The following is an 18,216-nucleotide window of genomic DNA, read 5'->3' on the forward strand; positions in this document are numbered from 1 at the left end:
CGACCAGTCGGTCGGTCGGTCGGTCGGTCGGTCGGTCGGTCGGTCGGTCGGTCGGTCATTCTCGTGTTGGTCTCATTTCTTATTCGCATAAAACGACAACGATGATATTACAGGAACGTATGAATTCATCCGCTAAGCTTTCCAAATCTCGAATGTAATGATAGTATTAAATAAGAAAATACAAATAACGAAGTAAACGAAGAAGAAGAAGACGAAGGGGAAGATGAAGAAGAAATAGAAGAAAAAAGATATTAGAAATCTTTCGTAGATTCCAAAAGGGATCTAAAACATCATCAAGAGATCAGTTCACGCACGACAAAGTTAACTGGACGTTTAAATTACACCGGTACATGTGGTAGAATTTCGTGTAGGGGATCAACGCAACACCATACCCATTTCAAACTGATTTAGATTTACACGGGTCTCATATATACAAACAGAGAGAGGGAGGGGGAGAGAGGGAGAGAGATAAAGAGAGATAAAGAAAAGTAAAGGGAAAGAGATAGATAGACAGATAGACAGACAGACAGACAGACAGACAGACAGACAGACAGATAGATAGATAGATAGATAGATTGGTAAATAGATAGATAGATAGATGGATGGATGGAAGGCTTGAAAGAGAGTGAGGACAGAGCGAATGCGAATGCATCGATGCATTCCCGCGTGTCATGCGACACCGACTCAAGGTTTACGATCGCTCCGTTTCCCGCCTTTTTCACGCGGTTCTCGTTACGTAAAAGCATCTCGAGTGTAGTCTCTCAACTTAAGAGAGAGAGAGAGAGAGAGAGAGAGAGAGAGAGAGAGAGAGAGAAAGAGAGACGTTCTCGATATTTTCGAACGTTCTCAAGCTTTAAAAGGAAAGGTGAAAAGTAACGCCACTCTTGACGTTTATGTTGAAATCGAATTGAGAATTCGAGATATCGTAAGGAAGTCGATCGTTATATATTCGAAATTAATTCCTCCCTTTTTCTCCCTCCCTCCCACCCTCCTTCCTTCCTTTATTCCCAGTACTTTCTTCTTCGTAATCGAACAATTCGAATCGATTGCTCTCATTTAATGACGTTTAAAGTTTAAGACTGTTGTTCGGTCTAACGAAAAAAAAAAAGAAAAAAAAAAAAAAAACAGAGAAAAATAATAATAATAATGATAATAATTAGGAGAGTAAAATTAAAGGAAAAGAAAAAAAGAGAGAGATAGATAAATATATAGATAGATAGATAGATAGATAGATAGAGAGAAAGAGAGACTTACCGGCAGCTCGATGGGGCCTCCTGGCCCAATCGTCCTCCATCAAAGGTGCGACTCTTCGTGCCCAAAGTGTCAAAGGACAAGAAAGGACGATTAGAAAGATCGTCAACAATAGGCCACCGTGAAAATGCATCTCGTTCGATGTTTTTAAATGTCTTCTAAGCACCTCTCCTTTTTTCTTTTCCTCTTCTTCCTCCTCCTCCTCCTCCTCCTCCTCCTCCTCCTTTTTCTTCTTCTTCCTCTTCACACTCCTCACTCCCACTATGTAGTACAAAACGTACACACAAGCGCGCACAGAGAAACAAAATATACACACACAAATACACAAACACGCAGATAAATAGATAGATAGATAGATAGATAGATAGATAGATAGATAGATAGATAGATAGATAGATAGGTAGGTAGATAGATAAATAGATATAGATAGGATAGTGTAGTTCAACACGCACACGCACAAAACGCGCGCGCGCACGCGCGCGGAAACGCGCTCACACACACGTACACGTACGCGTATGTACACGCACACGCACAAGATCAGTCCTCTTTCTCTTTATACCGTCTCTTCTCCCTTTAACCGCTTCTAACTCTTTCTCTCTCTCTCTCTCTCTCTCTCTATCTCTTTTTCTCTTTCTCACTTCGTATATTTCTTTCTCTTTCTTTCTCTTAGTTGGCACTCGTGCCGGTACCTAAACGCATATAGCGCCTTCTTCCGTCTCTTTTGCTCTAACTATTAACTCTCTTCCTCTTCCTCTCCTCTACCCTTCCTCAGAGCCGCTCTGCTGCACTGGTCTATTAACGACCGTTCACTGCACAAAACTTTCTGCACTAAACCGCCACACTCTTGATATCTATGTTCGATGTGTCTATGCCTATATATATATATATATATATATGTGTATATGTGTATGTGTATATGTGTATCTCTCTCTCTCCCTCTCTCTTTCTCTCTTTCTCTCTCTTTAATTTTCGTCGATACGAAAAAGGAAAAGAATAGACAGAGGATTGTTATTAAAAAAAATAAATAAATAAATAAATAAAATAAAATATATATATATATATATATATATATATAGAGAGAGAGAGAGAGAGAGAGAGAGAGAGAGTGAGAGAGAAAGAGAGAAATGGGAGAGAAAAAGGAGGAGGGAAAAAAAGAGGGAAATAGAGGCTCGTCTCTTAGGCGAATCTCGTCAACGAGTACACGCGATAACGATTGAGAGAAAACGAGCCGGTTGAAAGAAACCTCTAGCAGCGTAATATTTATTGCAGATAACGAACGTTGCCGTGCAAGATGCACACGGACTCTCACACTTCCCTACACACACACACACACACACAAAATATATATATATACATGCACACATACACTCACACAAACAGAGAGAAAGAGAAAGAGAGAAAGAGAGAGAGATAGAGAGAGAAAGACCAATTGGAAGGAGCCGTCGAACGCAACGCGCATCGTCCGCTATATGCTTAATGGGTTAAGGTACACGCACGTTCCTTCTTCTTCTTCTTCTTCTTCTTCTTCTTCTTCTTCTTCTCCTTCTTCTTCTTCTTCTTCCCCTCTTATTCCTTTATATACTCGCGACACGACGGCTAAACTCGTCGTCTTCGTCTTCGTCTCCGTCGTCGTCGTCGTCGTCGTCGTCGTCGTCGTCGTCGTTGTCGTTGTCGTCGTCGTCATCGTTACGATCTTTTCTACTTCGAACTACTGCGTTTTATAAGATGCAATAACGACTACGACTAAGACTAAGAAGACTAAGACTAAGACTACGACGATGACGAGGAAATAGCAGACGTCGTTGGCACTTGTCGTCTATCTTCGTGTACCGTACCTTCTTCGTTCACGTCCGGGTATCTCTCTCTCTCTTTCTGTCTCTTTATCTCTCTCTCTTTCTCTTTCTCTCCCTCTCTCTCTCTCCCTCTCTCTCTCTCTCTCTCTCTCTCTCTCTCTTTTTCTCTCTATCTCGTTTCGTTCCGTACGGCGCCCGGTGTGCATCTGATATCGCGGAAGAAAGATCGAAAGCACGCATGCGCGAAAGTACGACTCAAAAATCCCGCCATTTCTTTCCAATCTCCTTCCCTTTTCTTCCCGTCTTTTTTTTTTCTTTTTCCCTCCTCCACCCCTCGATCACTCTCTTATCAATTATTTAAAAACGATCTGTTGTCTTTTTCCTTCCTTCCGTCCTTCCTTCTCCTTTTTTTATAACTCGTAAACTCGTTTCCTTTGGTGTTTTTGTTTATTTGTTCGTTTGTTTGTCTGTCTGTCTGTCTCCCTGTCTGTCTGCCTGTCTGTTTGTATGTTCGTTTTGTTTTGTTTATCAAGCTAATATGTATATTACGTATTTGATATTTTATATATATATATATATATATATATATATATGTATATATATTTCTATGTATATATATATATATATACCTCCACCCTCTCCTCCTTACGGAGCAACGCACAACGGTGCGCATCTGACACGGGCGACGCGTGACCGCCGTGACTGAGTGATCGTGAGTGACTGAGTCGCTCTCTCGAAACTGGTGGGAGAAGGCAAGTAGCAAGAGCACGAGCGCGCTCCTCTCTGCGTTCGCCGTTGCCGCCACCACCGTCGCCGCCGTCGCCGTCGCCGTCGCCGTCGTCGTCGCCGTCGTCGTCGCCGTCGCCGTCGTCATCGTCGTCGTCTTCGTCGTCGTGGTCGTCGTCGTCGTCGTCGTCGTCGTCGTCAAACTCAACTCTCTTCTCGTTTTCTTCTCATGCAACTCTCTCTCTCTTTCTCTCTCTCTTTCTCTCTCTCTCAATCTCTCTCTCTCTCTCTCTCTCTCTCATTCTCTAGCAAACTTCAATATGCCAATAATGCGTTTTCCTACGTTACACAGGTTTCTGAAGAATCTAGCAAAATTGATAGAAAGAGAAAGAAAAGAATGGAAAAGGAAAAAGAACAAAAAGAAAAAAAAAGTAAAAAAGAAAAAGAACAAGAATAAGAATTAGAGTAAAAATAAAAGTAAGAGTAAGAGTAAGAATAGAAATAATAATACCAAGATATCTCAACACTTTTCCACGAGGACACCGAACGTCTACATCGAAACAATTAAATAATAATTATTCTAACGCACCATTTCTCTTTCTCTCTCTTTCTCTCGCGGTATTCGACAAAAAAAAAGATGAAAATACAAAAAAAAAATAGAAGAAAAGCTACTAAACTTGCCACTATCTTTCCCTCCCCCCCCCTCTCTCTCTCTATTTCTCTTTTTCTTTCATATATAGTGAAAGGCCGAAGAAGAAGTAGACGAAAGAAGAAACAGAAGAAGTAGTAAGTAAGTAAGAAAAAGTTGAAGAAGTAGTAGAAGAAGGAATCGCGTCTTTCTCTCACGTAGCAGCGTACCAGGCAACAACGATGACAACTGTCCGCAGGCCGGTCGAGTCCGTCGCTTTTATGGGGATAGCCGAGCACACCAGCACCAGCAGCAGCAGCAGCAGCAGCAGCAGCAGCAGCAGCACAGCAGCAGCAACAGCAGCACAGCAGCAGCAGCAGCAACAGCAGCACAGCAGCAGCAACAGCAGCAGCAGCAGCAACAGCAGCCGCCAGTTTGCAGCCGTGTCCTCCTCTAGCGCCGCGCGCTATTCAAATACATGCCAGAGAGAAAGAGCAAGAAAGAGAGAGAGAGAGAGAGGATCTTTCACACGCACACGCGTGCGTTGAATTTCTCTCTCTCTCTTTCTCTCTCTCTCTCTCTCGCACTCCCTACTCAACACGGGGTTTAACCGAGAGAACTCGTGTCGTCTCGCGAGTGCACTCACTCCTTCGCCGATACCTTGATCTCAACTCTCTCTCTCTCTCTCTTTTTCTGTATGTATGTGTGTGTGTCTCTTTCTCTCTCTCTCTCTCTCTCTCTCTCTCTCTCTCTCTTTCTCTCTCTACTGCTTTGAGAGAGTCTCCAAGAGAGGAGGTTCGCGTTTAGCGCACGCGGTGGGTGTCGCGCACGTCTCTGTCGCCTCTCACCACCACCACCACCAGCATCACCATCACCATCACTACCACTATCATCACCACCACCACCACCAATACCACCATTGCTGGTCCACGGCGCCACCTCTTTTCATCTTCTTCTTCTTCTTCTTCTTCTTCTTCTTCTACTACTACTACTACTACTACTGATTCTTTCTTTTTTACCCTCTTCGTTACTCCCCGGCAATACCAAAGACATTGTCGTATTTCAACGCCGAAATACTTTGCAATTCTAACAATGATTTTCTATTCCAAAACATGTTTCCCCCCATCCCTCACCCCACCCCGATTGGTAATTATTACAAAATACTGGCAATAGTTTCTCGATGCGTCGAAGGAGGTCATCGATAACCGATTCTTTTCGAGTTTTCAGTATGCCCAGTGTGTTACCCAATGAACTTTGACTCCTATCGTTTGATTATGTGAACAAAATCTGCGGAAAACGAAGAGAAAGAGAGAGAGGAAGAGAGGAAAGAGAGAGAGGAAATAATATGAGAGGTCCTTCAAGAGAGAGCCCGCCGTTTCTCCCGCATCTCCGCCCATCGGTCGCACTTTCCGTTCGTTGGTACGTCGCAACGTATATAGGAACACGACAATGCAGCCCCTCCCAACATCAAACAACCCAGCCCATCGATTCGCACCAGCGACCAAAAGAAAGGTTACAGATAGAGAGATAAAGAGAGAGAGAGAGAGAGAGAGAGAGAGAGAGAGAGAGAGAGAGAGAGAGGGGAAGGGGAAACGAGAAAGAGAAACGTTCCGTTCCCTATGTGTAACTATGAATTGTTAAGAAGAAGAGAAACAGATATTTGAACAACTAGTTTACTAAGAAACCTAAAGAAAGCGACTAAGTTTCTCTATCTAAGGCTATGATATAAATTATGTACCCTATTACATTCGTACGTCCATGTATTAAAACGCGATAAAGAAAATCGATTACGATTCTTGTTTCGATTCTATCTTGTAAGTATAATGGTTTTTATTTATTTTTTTTTTTTTTCTTAATTATCTGAATTTATTAGTTATCAATTAACAATGCGGCATACTAAAGGATTATTTTCGTTGAATAAACTCAGACCAGACCAGAATCAAGTCAGTCCAGTGAAAATCTCGACCAGTCTCGAGATATTCAACGTTCCTTGTTTTTATTCCGCGGGATAACTTCAATTCCCTTCCTTTTTTCTTCTTCTTCTTCTTCTTCTTCTTCTTCTTCTTCAAAATTTTAGACGTACTCAAGCTATTCTTAAAATTATTTTATTCCATTGAATTCTTCTCCAATTTAAGAGAAAAATCAATTAATGTGATATTTTAAGAGCGAAATTATTGAAAATAGCCGTAGGACAACCTGGCAATAATAAATATTGGTAATAACTATGGTCATGTAAATAAGAAGAGAATCCTAAGAAGAAAAACGTCACATCAATGGGCTAAGGCGTGCTTATGGTGAATGGAGGAGGCGCGGTCATAGTTTCCTTTCCGTTCAGGTCTCCTGTCCGATTCACGGCGTGTCGAAATGACGTTAAACGTTAAATACGTTCGACGCACGTCGACCATGCAAATTCGTGTTCTACTAGCACGTTCACTAGACCTCCCTACCGCCCTCCGCCCATCCCAGTCCACCTCCCTTTTCCTTCTTGTAAACTGTGAAACGTATCGTATAAATAATAGGATATAACTTAAGCTTAACCATAAAGACAACGTGCTTTACACGTACGTACTCGAGACATTCTTACTATATATTATACATTGTAACAGAATATTTAACCATAAAAACGTTCTCGTTTAACCCATAGTAACCCATAGTTTCGTACTGCAACTGCAACATTCGAAATCATTAAATCTGATAATAGGTTTAACTATCGATTAAGAATATCTTCGTTAAATGGATAAACGGATTTATTTAGAAAAGTAGAAGAAGAATAAGAAAAAAAATAAGGAAAAGTAAAAGAAAAAAATGTTAGATATCAACATGGATAAAATACCATTGTTATTAGATTATTAATTTCGAAGATAAATCACGAAGGTAGAGTTTAAAATCAATGGGAAAAATAAATGGATTAATCGTCGATAAAACACATGTTACATTGGTTTAGACAGTTTTCTTAGATGTTCGAGTCGACTCCGTAAGACACGCGAAGGAACAATACTCTAGCAAGAGAGAAAGAAGAATATCTCTCGAAAGGGTTCCACCAGAGTGAACCAAAGTGAGAGAAAGAGAGAGAGAGGGAGAAAGAAAGAAAGAAAGAAAGAGAGAGAGAGAGAGAGAGAGAGAGAGAAGGGGATCGTGAACGCAGACGATACACGTCGCACACGCGCTCGCGCATCAGAGACCGCAAGGCGAGAAAAGAAAAATGACGAAGAGAGACCTCGGCCTGGCGTCGTGCGCTGTTCGAAGGCGAGAGAGGGACGACGCTTTCGCAGATTCCACGTGAGATACCTGCGGCATTCTTCGTTCTGCACCAGGCATTAAGCCGGATGCACATTCGTCGTGGACAACGCGCGCTGAATTCGTTTCCAAGAAAAATATCGCACGCCTAAGGAACAAATTTTACGGCAGATTTTGTTTGCAACCCCACCCGTCCGTTCTACCATTCCGGCCCGGCGGCTCAATCTCGACTAAATTCACCATACCGCACCATACCGCACCATACCGCACTCTACCCTCCTCCCCCCCATAAAAATCCTTCTGCTGTCTCCTATCCTTGCTGTCTACCACCCAATGTGACACCTTCGAAGTGATCCCAAAATCTCCTTCGGTTCGGTCATTCATAAAAAATAAAAAAAAAATAAAAAAATGACAGAGTTAAAAATCACATCGAATTAGGGATGCATGAGAAGGGACATGAACGTTGACACTGTGTAACCCTTCTTCCTTTTTTTTCTTTTTTTTCTTTTTTTTTTTTTTTTTTTCTTTGAAGGAGAAATGGGCTTAAAAATTGAATCGAATAAAAAATGCAATGTTTCGTTGACAATAATGCAATACGAAATATAAAAAGTAATGATGAACAAAAAGTGGATTTGACGTTTACGTTATACCGTAATAGTATAAGGTTAATGATTACGAAGGATTACGATGAAAAAGTAATGGACTACTTTATATAAGTGATTACCTTCCTGTTAATGATCCCTCATGTAACATCGAGTTTTATCTGAGAACTACTTCCATCAACTTTCCACAAAACTGTTCCATTTAATCTTAGTTGGTTCGTGGAAAATCATATCCCGGTTAAATTTACTTTACTTCGAACGGCACGCTTAGATCTTAGCCGTTAAAGTTTATCTTTCTAATACGTAAAAAATGATCTATAGATCGAAAACACGAAATTTTATGGGGATGAGGTATATGGAACAAATAACCTCTGTGTAATTACGATCAAGTCGAATAATGATTTCTATCCCATTTTCCCTTTCTCTCTTTCTCTTTCTGTCTGATCGTCGTTATTATCATCATCATCATCATCATCATCATCATCATCATCATCATCATCATCATCATCATCGAGAACGTGCGATTTCCTCGATACACGTTAATCGATCTTCATTACGTCGATTCATTGCAACCACAAAGGGAGAACATGCTCGACTACAAAAGCAAGTCTTTCGTTACGCTCCGAGAAACGTGATGAAGAGTAGAAGAGAAGAAACTCGTCACTCTCTCTCTCTCTCTCTCTCATTCTCTCTCTCACTCTCTTTGGGATGTGAAACAGTAAAAAAAAAAAGAAAGAAGAAAATAAATAAAATAGAGGGGGAAAAAAAAAAAGGAAACATCGTAATTCTTCCGAGGAATGGCACGGAGTTCCTTTTGTTGCGGTTTGACGATCGAATTCTGACGCGTCTCGCGTTTTCGTCAGGTATCGTTCGAAGAGGATACAGAGAGAAAGAGAGAAAGAAAGAAAGAGAGAGATAGAGAGAGAGAGAGAGAGAGAGAGCGAGAAGATGAAGGACGAAAAAGAAAGAGGTTAAAGCGGACTTGAAAGGATCGTCTGACCGACGACTATTCATAATCGGGAATGACAAATCTAATAGATTCTCGGCGCCTTGGCGGTCGTAAGTGTGAGAGTAAAAGATTGTTGGAGGAGGAGGATGAGGAGAAGAAGAAGAAGAAGAAGAAGAAGATGAAGAAGAAGAAGAAGAAGAAGAAGGAGACTCTGAGAGAAGTGTTTCTATTGAACGGATGTAACGCCATAAGAAGAGAAAGAGAGAGAGAGAGAGAGAGAGAAAAGATAAAGAGAAAGAGGGAGAGAAACCTGGCGTCCCTTCTGGACCGCGTTTAACAATGATATCCTTCCTTGGACGCTGAGGCCGAAGGAGGAGAAATAAAGTCAAGCTCGCTGTTGGTCAGCTATAACGCGAGTCTCTTTCTCGCACAATGCACATTGTCGTAGGAAAGGAATGCGGAGGGGTTTCGCATTGTCGATGCATGCCGCACGCCTTTCCAACCTCTTACAAGCCCTTACAGGACCTCAGGAGACCTTACGAGACATTACAAAGCACGATATCAAGGCGTTTCTAACTCTCTATAACCCACACCCCATATCACTACCATTCACTAGAGTTATGCCCCTTCTATAACCACCCACTCATTATTTTACTATCGCTATTATCTTTACAATTACAACGAAACGATTAAAATCCATTCGTCGTCATTGTCTCCATCCCCATCAACCCCCACCAATCAACCCACTCATCTATCGCGATCTCATTTCAATAAAAATTCTCTTCGATGTTTCATTTCGTTGAGTGATCGATTCTCAATGAAGGTTTAAAGATTGAAATAAATAAATAAATAAATAAATAAATAAATAAATAAATAAATGAAAAGGTTATCCTTCATATTTATTTTCGATAAATAAAATAAAGGAAGAAGGAATTTCCTTTCAATCGTTGCAATTTCTCGAACCGACGAAATTCGTCGGGTGTAACAATAAAAAATAGAAGAAAAAAGAAAAGAGAAGAAGAAGAAGAAGAGGAAAAAAAAAAGAAGAGAAAAGAAAAATAGAATAAAAGGAAAGGAAAGTTTAAGGACAACTTTCAAGAAATATTATAATACTTCTCTCTCTCTGTCTCTCTCTTTTTCTTTTTTTTCTCTTTATTCTCTCGTTTCAGCTGCAATATATCGGAACACCTTCCGGACAAGCACGGATAATCCTGGCATCGAGCTTGCTGGCACGTTTCTTCGTACGGAATAGGTATTCTCTATGACCAAGTGAGAGAACAATTCACTCTTTCTCTCTCTCTCTCTCTCTTTCTTTCTTCTAACAGCTAGCTAGCTAGCTAGCTAAGCTAACTGGCTAACTGGCTCTGACTATATAGCTAGCTAGCTAGCTTACACGTATAGATGGGGGATGGCGAGAAAGAAAGAAAAAAAAAGAAAAAAAAGGAGAGAGAAGGAAGAAGAGGAAGAAGAGGAGAAGAAGAAAGAGGAGGATGAGGAAGAGGAGGAGGAAGAAGAAGGCTACACAACTGTTGCTCTTTGCTTGGCACGAAGGCTCACAAATCGGTTTACGACCTTTCGGCGCCTTTTCACCCACCTGCTCTTCCTCTTCTCTTCTCTTCGTTTTCTCAATGTTCCTCTTTCAAAATGTACCTAGGTAACTATCCTAACCGTGGGAGTACGTCCTACGTGAATACATTTTAGTATTTCTTCCCTTATTTACTTACTTACTTATTTCTTCCTTCCTTCCTTCCTTTTCTTTTTTTCTTTCCTTTTATTCTTTCACAAATCGAACTCAGTGACCAAAAAAAGAGAAAGAATGATTTATATATCTTTTAGATAATAATTTCTAATAGTGACAAACGAAACGAATCGCTTGCTTTCTTCTATTTCCTTATGTCGTCAGTTGTTTAACGCCTGAAAGGAGTCTCGCAAAATGCAAGAGAAAGAGAGAGAGAGAGAGAGAGAGAGAGAGAGAGAGAGAGAGAGAGAGAGAGAGAGAGAGAGAGAGAGAGAGAGTTAGAAAGAAAGGAAAAGAAAAGAAAAGCAAAAAAAATAAAAAATAAGACCCTGGAGTTTTAACGGTCTACGATTAAACAGGAAACGACGACGTACAGATTGTTTGGCCGACATCAAAACCAATCGAAAGACATGGAACTTCTGTCTCTGATCTTTATAGCTCATTTCATCCAGGACAAGACGAGAATAAAGAAAGAGAGAGAAAAAAAAAAAAGAAAAAAACAAGAAATAGTTTACAACGACGAAAGAAGTTCATTATTCATTTGGAGCAATATCAAAATCATTGATCGAATGTCCACCTTTTTAAGTAAATCCTTGATCGTAATCGTAGATAATTGTAAAAAGCCTTCGAACGTTGATTGATCATGCATATTTATTATACATACAATGGATTAGACGATCTGATTAGACTGATCTACTCGTTGCAAGACTTATGATTACTATTATTACTATTATTATTATTATTATTATTATTATTGTTATTATTATTATTATTATTATTATTATTATTATTATTATTATTATTATTATTATTATTATTATTATTCGTCATCGAGATCAAATTAATTAATACTCCTCGATAACATTTACAGTGTTTTTCAAAAGTTATTAGAGAATTACTCGTGTCTATTGATAAACGTTCAAGATCATTTTTACGAGTTTTCATTTATTTGTTTATTTTCTATAAAGAATATACCGTGTTTCATTTCGCGATGCTGTTAAAAAAAAAAAAGAAAAAAAGAAAAGAAAAGAGAAAAAAGAAAAAGAAGAAACAAAAAAAAAAAAAAGGACACCAAATTAATAATGTATTCTCGGCAAATGCAACCAACGAGGTTATCGCAAACTCGTTTGATTCTAAGTCACGCTGTAGACTTTAAATTTAGCTCGCGGCATAGATCCTTTATCAACGATAACAAACCTGACTCTAATTAATACCGACAATTCTATCATTCTCAGATTCCAATAACCAATTAAGCTTGATGTTAAATCGATTCAACGTTCTGCCATATTGAATTTGTTGGAATCGAATCAACATAAGATGTTCACTGATTCAAACCAAATTTTTCCAATTGCATTAATTATTTTCATCGTTATTAATTAAGATATCACAATCAACGAAATAACTTATTGAATATAATATTGACGGTGACGATTAAAGAGAGAAAAAACAAAAAAAAAAAAAAAAAAAAAAAAAGAAAGAAAAAGAAACAAGAAAAGCACCAAACAAACGAATAAAAAAAAAAAGGAAGCAAAGCAAGGCAAAGGAAAAAAAAATTGAAAAATGATAAAAAAGACTATTTTTAGTAAACCATACCAGGAAAAGTTTGGTTTAGTAGTTTAAACGTGGGCAATATATATACATATATATACATATATATACATATATATATATATATATATATATATATATCGATTTGGTTCTAGGCATTCGAACGAAGAATCTGTGCCATGTCGCGTAAACACACTATAATAATAATACTATAAATACGCCGCTCTCGGCGAGACCAAACGTATGCAGGCGCCGGCGCCGCCGGTCGCGTACATTACACGCTCCGAGGAAGCATTATCCGTCCTACGTATCCAACGTTATTCACTCTCCTACTCATTCTTTTATCTCTCTCTCTTTCTCTCTTTCTTTCTCTTTCTCTACCGTTGCTACACTCACCAAACTGACCGGATCACACCACGGATCGGATCGGAGCTGTAACTGGCTTTAAGTTGAACGACGATCAACCAAACCGATTCTCATCGTCTTCTCATTTCTAGTTTTTCCTTTTTTTTTTTTTCCTTTTATTTCTTTGGAAATCATCGAATCGATCTTTTCCTTAATCTCTATGAGAGAGAGAGAGAGAGAGAGGGATTAGAATTTAATATCCAAATTGATTATTTGGATAATATTAATGATTGAAACAAAAGGAAACAAAAAAAAAGGTCATTCAAATTTGTACTAGATACGCTGTGAGTAATAACGTTTGAAGAAAAAAAAAAGAAAAAAAAAGGATATAATTTATCTAGAGAGAGAGAGAGAAGATATATATGTATATATATATATATCATGTAATTCTGATCATTTATCATTTGTCCTTTTCTCGGATAATATAAAGGATAATATTTTTTTTCTATCTCTTTTTCTTTCTTTCCTCTTCTCTCAATCAAAAGAAACAAATGTTGTAACTACGAATGTTGTTATTCTCAATAACTCCGTTGCATATGGACATGCATATGGACATAAATACGTATGTAAACGATACATACGTTTCTTTTTTTTTCTTTTTTCTTTTTTTTCTTTTTTTTTTTTTTTTTTTTTTTTTTCAAGAGAACAAATTTATCTTAGAGTCGTGTAACGTTATGAACCTCCTCCCATGTTATTTATACCCTTCATTATCTCTATGTCTCATAACGTCAGTGTGCATTGTTTCACAGCAGTTACTGGCCGACCTGATTTTCCTTCTTCCCTTTCTATACGTGAACTTTTTTTTTATCCTCTCTCTCTCTCTCTCTCTCTCTCTCTCTCTCTCTCTCTCTCTCTCTCTCTCTCTCTCTCTCTCTTGAATCTTTTTATTTATTTTTTTTTTCTTACCCTCTCTCATCTTAATCGTGCAATAAATCCAACACCTATCCAACCGACCTTATCGTCGCGACGGCTCCCATTTTGAATAATAGAAGGAACGATCTGTGCATAGGTAAAACCTATCTATCTTTCTCTCTCTCTCTCTCTCTCTCTCTCTCTCTCTCTCTCTCTCTTTCTCTCTCTCTTTCTCTCTTTAAAATATTTACATCGTATGTTAATACGGGATTGCACTTGGCAATAAAAGAAACATATAGTAACGCGACGTGAAACGCATAAACGTTCTTTTGTGTGTGTGTGTGTATGTGTGTGTGTATACATGTGTGTGTGTATATATATATATATAAAAAAAGAAAAGAAGAAAAAAGAGGAAGAAAAAAAAAAAAAGAAAACATTTGAAATCAACGTAATTAACTGCTTAGAATCTTACCTTGCTTAATTTATTCTACGTAAAATCACGTATTAAGTATACTTTCGAAATACGTTGAAGTAATTGGCTCCGATATTTAACGCTTGGTAATCCAATAGATTGCTTCGAACTTTCGGATCCTTCTTATTATTTACTGTAAAGAAAGAAAAAGAAAGACAATTTTTCAATATAGCTTTTTATTCTGAAGAAAAAGAAAAAAAAAATGAAGAAGAAAATGCGTCTAATTGTATAACGTTCATAAATGAAAAAAAGCGATAATTTCATTAGGTTCGTTTTTTTTTTTTTTTTTTTTTTTACGAGACATCCGTATTTTTTTTTATCGACGCGCGTTTAACTAATACATTCCACGGCAATTAATTCTTCAACGCCATTTTAACTTTTGAATCAGACGGAAACTGCGTATAAAGATATTTCGAATATCCTATTTACATTTTATTACCGTACAAAATTATATTCCTGGTTCGTGTCCAAAGTTCGTAATATATATATACATATAATTTTCTTTATCTTTTTTTCAATATAAATTACACTTTACATTCTATATAACATTTTTTATTTTATTAAAAACTCGAAACAAAATGCGGAAAATAAAATAAAAAAATTGGATTTATTTGTTCAAAAAATCAAACAATAACGCGTATATACATATATATATATATATATATATATATATATATATATATATATATTAATCTATATTTCCAAATGAAATAGTGTAGTAATTCCTTAAACATTAATATCATCGAACAAAAATTCTAAGATTTAAATAATAAGATTTTTTCCATTGTAACAGTCATTACAGGATGATAATTATAAGCAGGACATTGAAAGGGTAATTAGATTGTTAAGTGACGCGGTCAAGGAAGAATCGAAAGGCCTCATGTTTGCGGTATCGTCGATACGCGACGTCTATTAAAAGCTAATTATACGGCATTCCAACATGGCGCAAATGCGTCGTGGGCGCGCGGACATTCAAATGAGAGTGCAGTATAAAAAAAAAAAAAAAAAAAAAGAAAAAAAAGAAAGAATAAAAAAAAAAGAAAGAAAAAAGAAAAAACCCTGTAGACGCATATCTATATGTAAATAAAAAAAATATATACATATATATATATATATATATATATATATATATATACGTATATGATAAATAAAGATTCTTAATAGTCGTTGTAGACATATACACATAGATATCGAATTTAAGTTGTGCTTTCCCGCCACCTACACATGTAATACATACATATATACATACATACATAGAGGCAACTCTCTAACGCGTGCCATTCTTCGCCGTTTTATGGCTCCGTACTTGTAGTCGACCGATGGGAATGTTGGCGCCATTTGCCACGAACAACACGTCAGAGAAATGCGCGTACATGTATAAACAGACACACGTATGTACACACAAACACGGGCGCGCGCGCGCGCACATATACACAGAGAGAAAGAGAGAGAGAGAGAGAAAGAGATACATACAAATATATACACTTAGATATCAGATACGCATCTCCGTTATACACATAGAGAATAAAGGAGTCAAGTCGAATCCGCATCGATCGAATCTCGAGTTCGTTCTACCGAGACCATACTAGCACGACGATGTACGATTTCTATCGACTTTCGATCAAGAACGTGTATATATATATATATATGTATATGTATGTATGTATGTATGTATGTATGTATTATATATACCATGCTTCTCCAACCGATTAGATCTTTACCAACGCCTGTGACATGGTCTTTCTCTTCCGCTAAGTTTTTTTCTATTTTCTTTGTTGTCTTTTTTTTTACTTTTGTTTTTCCTTTTTCTATTGCTTTTATTCTTTCTTTTTATCTTTTTTTTTTTAGGAGAGACCACCCAATTTTTTTCTGTCTGTCCTCTCAACACCTAATTCCTTTTTCTTTTTTCTTCTTTTTTTTTTTCTATTTTCTACATTCCCAGACTAATTTATCTTTGACTTTTCGAAATTTCTCTCTACTAGATTCTACATATATATATATTTATAATATAATATATATATATTATGTATATATATATATATATATATATATACATATATATATATATGTAGAACTGATCTCTCAGCTCGAGAACTTGTAATAATATTTTTCCAATGTCCAAAGTGAATTGATAACCGTGCTACCTTCTCCCTGGGGAAAAACAGAAGAGCCCAGCCATGTAAACTCAGACGTTGGTTTATCCTTTCAAACGTGTATATTGAAGAACATCGAAGAATTTTGCTATTGCTGATAATATATTTTAGGTTTTATGACGTTCATGCGATAATAAATTTGATCGATAGGTAAACCGATATTTTCGGATTTGATACGAACCTTGATTAACCTTTCATCCTTTTTATTTTTTTCTTGTTTTCTTTTCTTTCCTTTCCTTTTTTTTTGGAATAAAAAGCTCGCTTAACAATCGTTCGAACATAATCGAATATCATTTTGTTTCCATTTGAAAGAAACATGGCGTCCATTCGATACGACACGAATCGCGATAATCGAACGTTTCTATTTAGAATCGAATCTATCGATAATTAATCGTTGATCGAATAATTTGAAGAAAAAAAAATATGGCAGAAAAAGAGAAAGAAAGAAAGAGAAAGAGAAAGAGAAAGAGAGAGAGAGAGAGAGAGAGAGAAAGAAAGAGAGAGGATATGTAAGTTAAATACATACACCGTATGTATGTTCCAGGTTCCGCGCCATTACTATACAATGGCGACATCGTAATGGCCGACTTAATACCTAAAGTAGTATCGTTGAAAAAATTCGAGCTTCGTCGGTATTACCCGACGATCGATCAAATAGATATTATTCGTACGCATTTTCTTTCTTTCTCGTTTTTTTTTTTTTCTTTTTTCTTTCTCTGTTTTCTTTTCTTCTTATCGACTGACACAACCTTTATTCGTACAATTATTATTATTATTATCATCGTCATTATTATCGTTATGAAAATTCGTTATAGAACAATTTTGATAATTTTTCTTTAGGCAGTGGGAGGAGAAGGGTGGATACGAAGAGTTAGTTCGAAGTTGGAGATATAACGAAAAAGAGATTATCGTTAGCAAGCGCCCTGTCGATCGTTGTTCTACATTTCGCGATATCTGTCCTTGCGCGACAGAGCGCTCATTTAAAATAAAAAAAAAAAATATTTATCAGTAATGGTGACACGCACGCATAATTTACATTTATCGTTATGAACTGGACAACGACATTGTCCGAGTACATAACATTTCTATGACGTTTAGTTAGAAAAAAAAAAAAAAGAAAAAAAAAAGAAAAAAGATATATATATATATATATGAGTAAGGTAAAACAGTAAAGAAAAATTTGAAAACACCTACAAAAATGGTTAAAATGATGCACGAAAGTCCTGACAAATTTCTTCTTCCCAAATTATTGTTACGGTCCATCTTGTATCCTTTTCCTTTCTTTTTTTTTTTCTTTCATTTCTTCTTTACGTTCTCATCTTCAAACGAAAAAGAAAAAAAAAATATATATATATAAATGTGAATATAAAGTTAAATCGACTATAAACGTCGTCTATATATGGTTTACAAATAATTATAACCTCAAATTTACTTTCTATGCAAATATGCCGTGTCTTAAATATATTCGAAAATTACTACAACTTAATAATTACTTTTTATATGTTTGCTTATCGGACGGGAACACAAAAATTCCATCCAATTTTTACCAGAACTTTGTATCTTCTTCGAATAAAGTACATATTCTTCTCGGTGATCATCTTCGTTAGTCCGACATGCGAAATCTCGTCGTATTTTTCGAGATTCCGTTTGAATATTTTTATCGGTCATGATGTAACCTTAAATAAAATTCCAACGAGGTAACCGAGACAATGACTTCCATCGAACTACGTCGTTTTTTGTTTTCTCTTCGAGAAAAATCCGCCTTCAGAGTCATTTTCATTCCGCTAGGCGTCGCGTCGATCGTTCGGGTCACGTGACATTAGGCGCGATAAGAGAGAAAAATTTAAAATTATGTACCGTCG

General features: G+C 37.1%; 1 protein-coding gene across 12 annotated transcripts in view; it reads right to left on the minus strand.

Annotated features, from left to right (window-relative positions):
- The window catches only part of sog (chordin short gastrulation), a 62,845-nt gene extending 44,642 nt beyond the window's left edge, over positions 1 to 18,203 (minus strand). For 2 of the 12 annotated variants that reach the window (XR_014983620.1, XM_085664284.1), the window contains exons 1-4: positions 17,848 to 18,199; positions 17,549 to 17,673; positions 14,202 to 14,334; positions 1,255 to 2,123 (exon numbers count right to left, since the gene is read on the minus strand). Coding sequence is in view for 10 of the 12 variants with exons in the window: in XM_085664284.1 (XP_085520410.1) it covers positions 1,255 to 1,384 (130 nt within the window). In the remaining 2 variants the exon portion in view is untranslated. Of the gene's footprint in view, positions 1 to 1,254; positions 2,124 to 3,673; positions 3,854 to 4,628; positions 4,829 to 14,201; positions 14,335 to 15,454; positions 15,764 to 17,548; positions 17,674 to 17,847 lie in introns of those variants that run through there. The other 10 variants (XM_085664292.1, XM_085664291.1, XM_085664287.1 and 7 more) reach the window with 10 other exon arrangements.
- Positions 18,204 to 18,216: the final 13 nt, after the last annotated feature.

This window comes from Vespa mandarinia, chromosome 25 (genome assembly GCF_050613455.1).
Source record: "Vespa mandarinia isolate Hongniang chromosome 25, ASM5061345v1, whole genome shotgun sequence".
Lineage (NCBI taxonomy): Eukaryota > Metazoa > Arthropoda > Insecta > Hymenoptera > Vespidae > Vespa > Vespa mandarinia.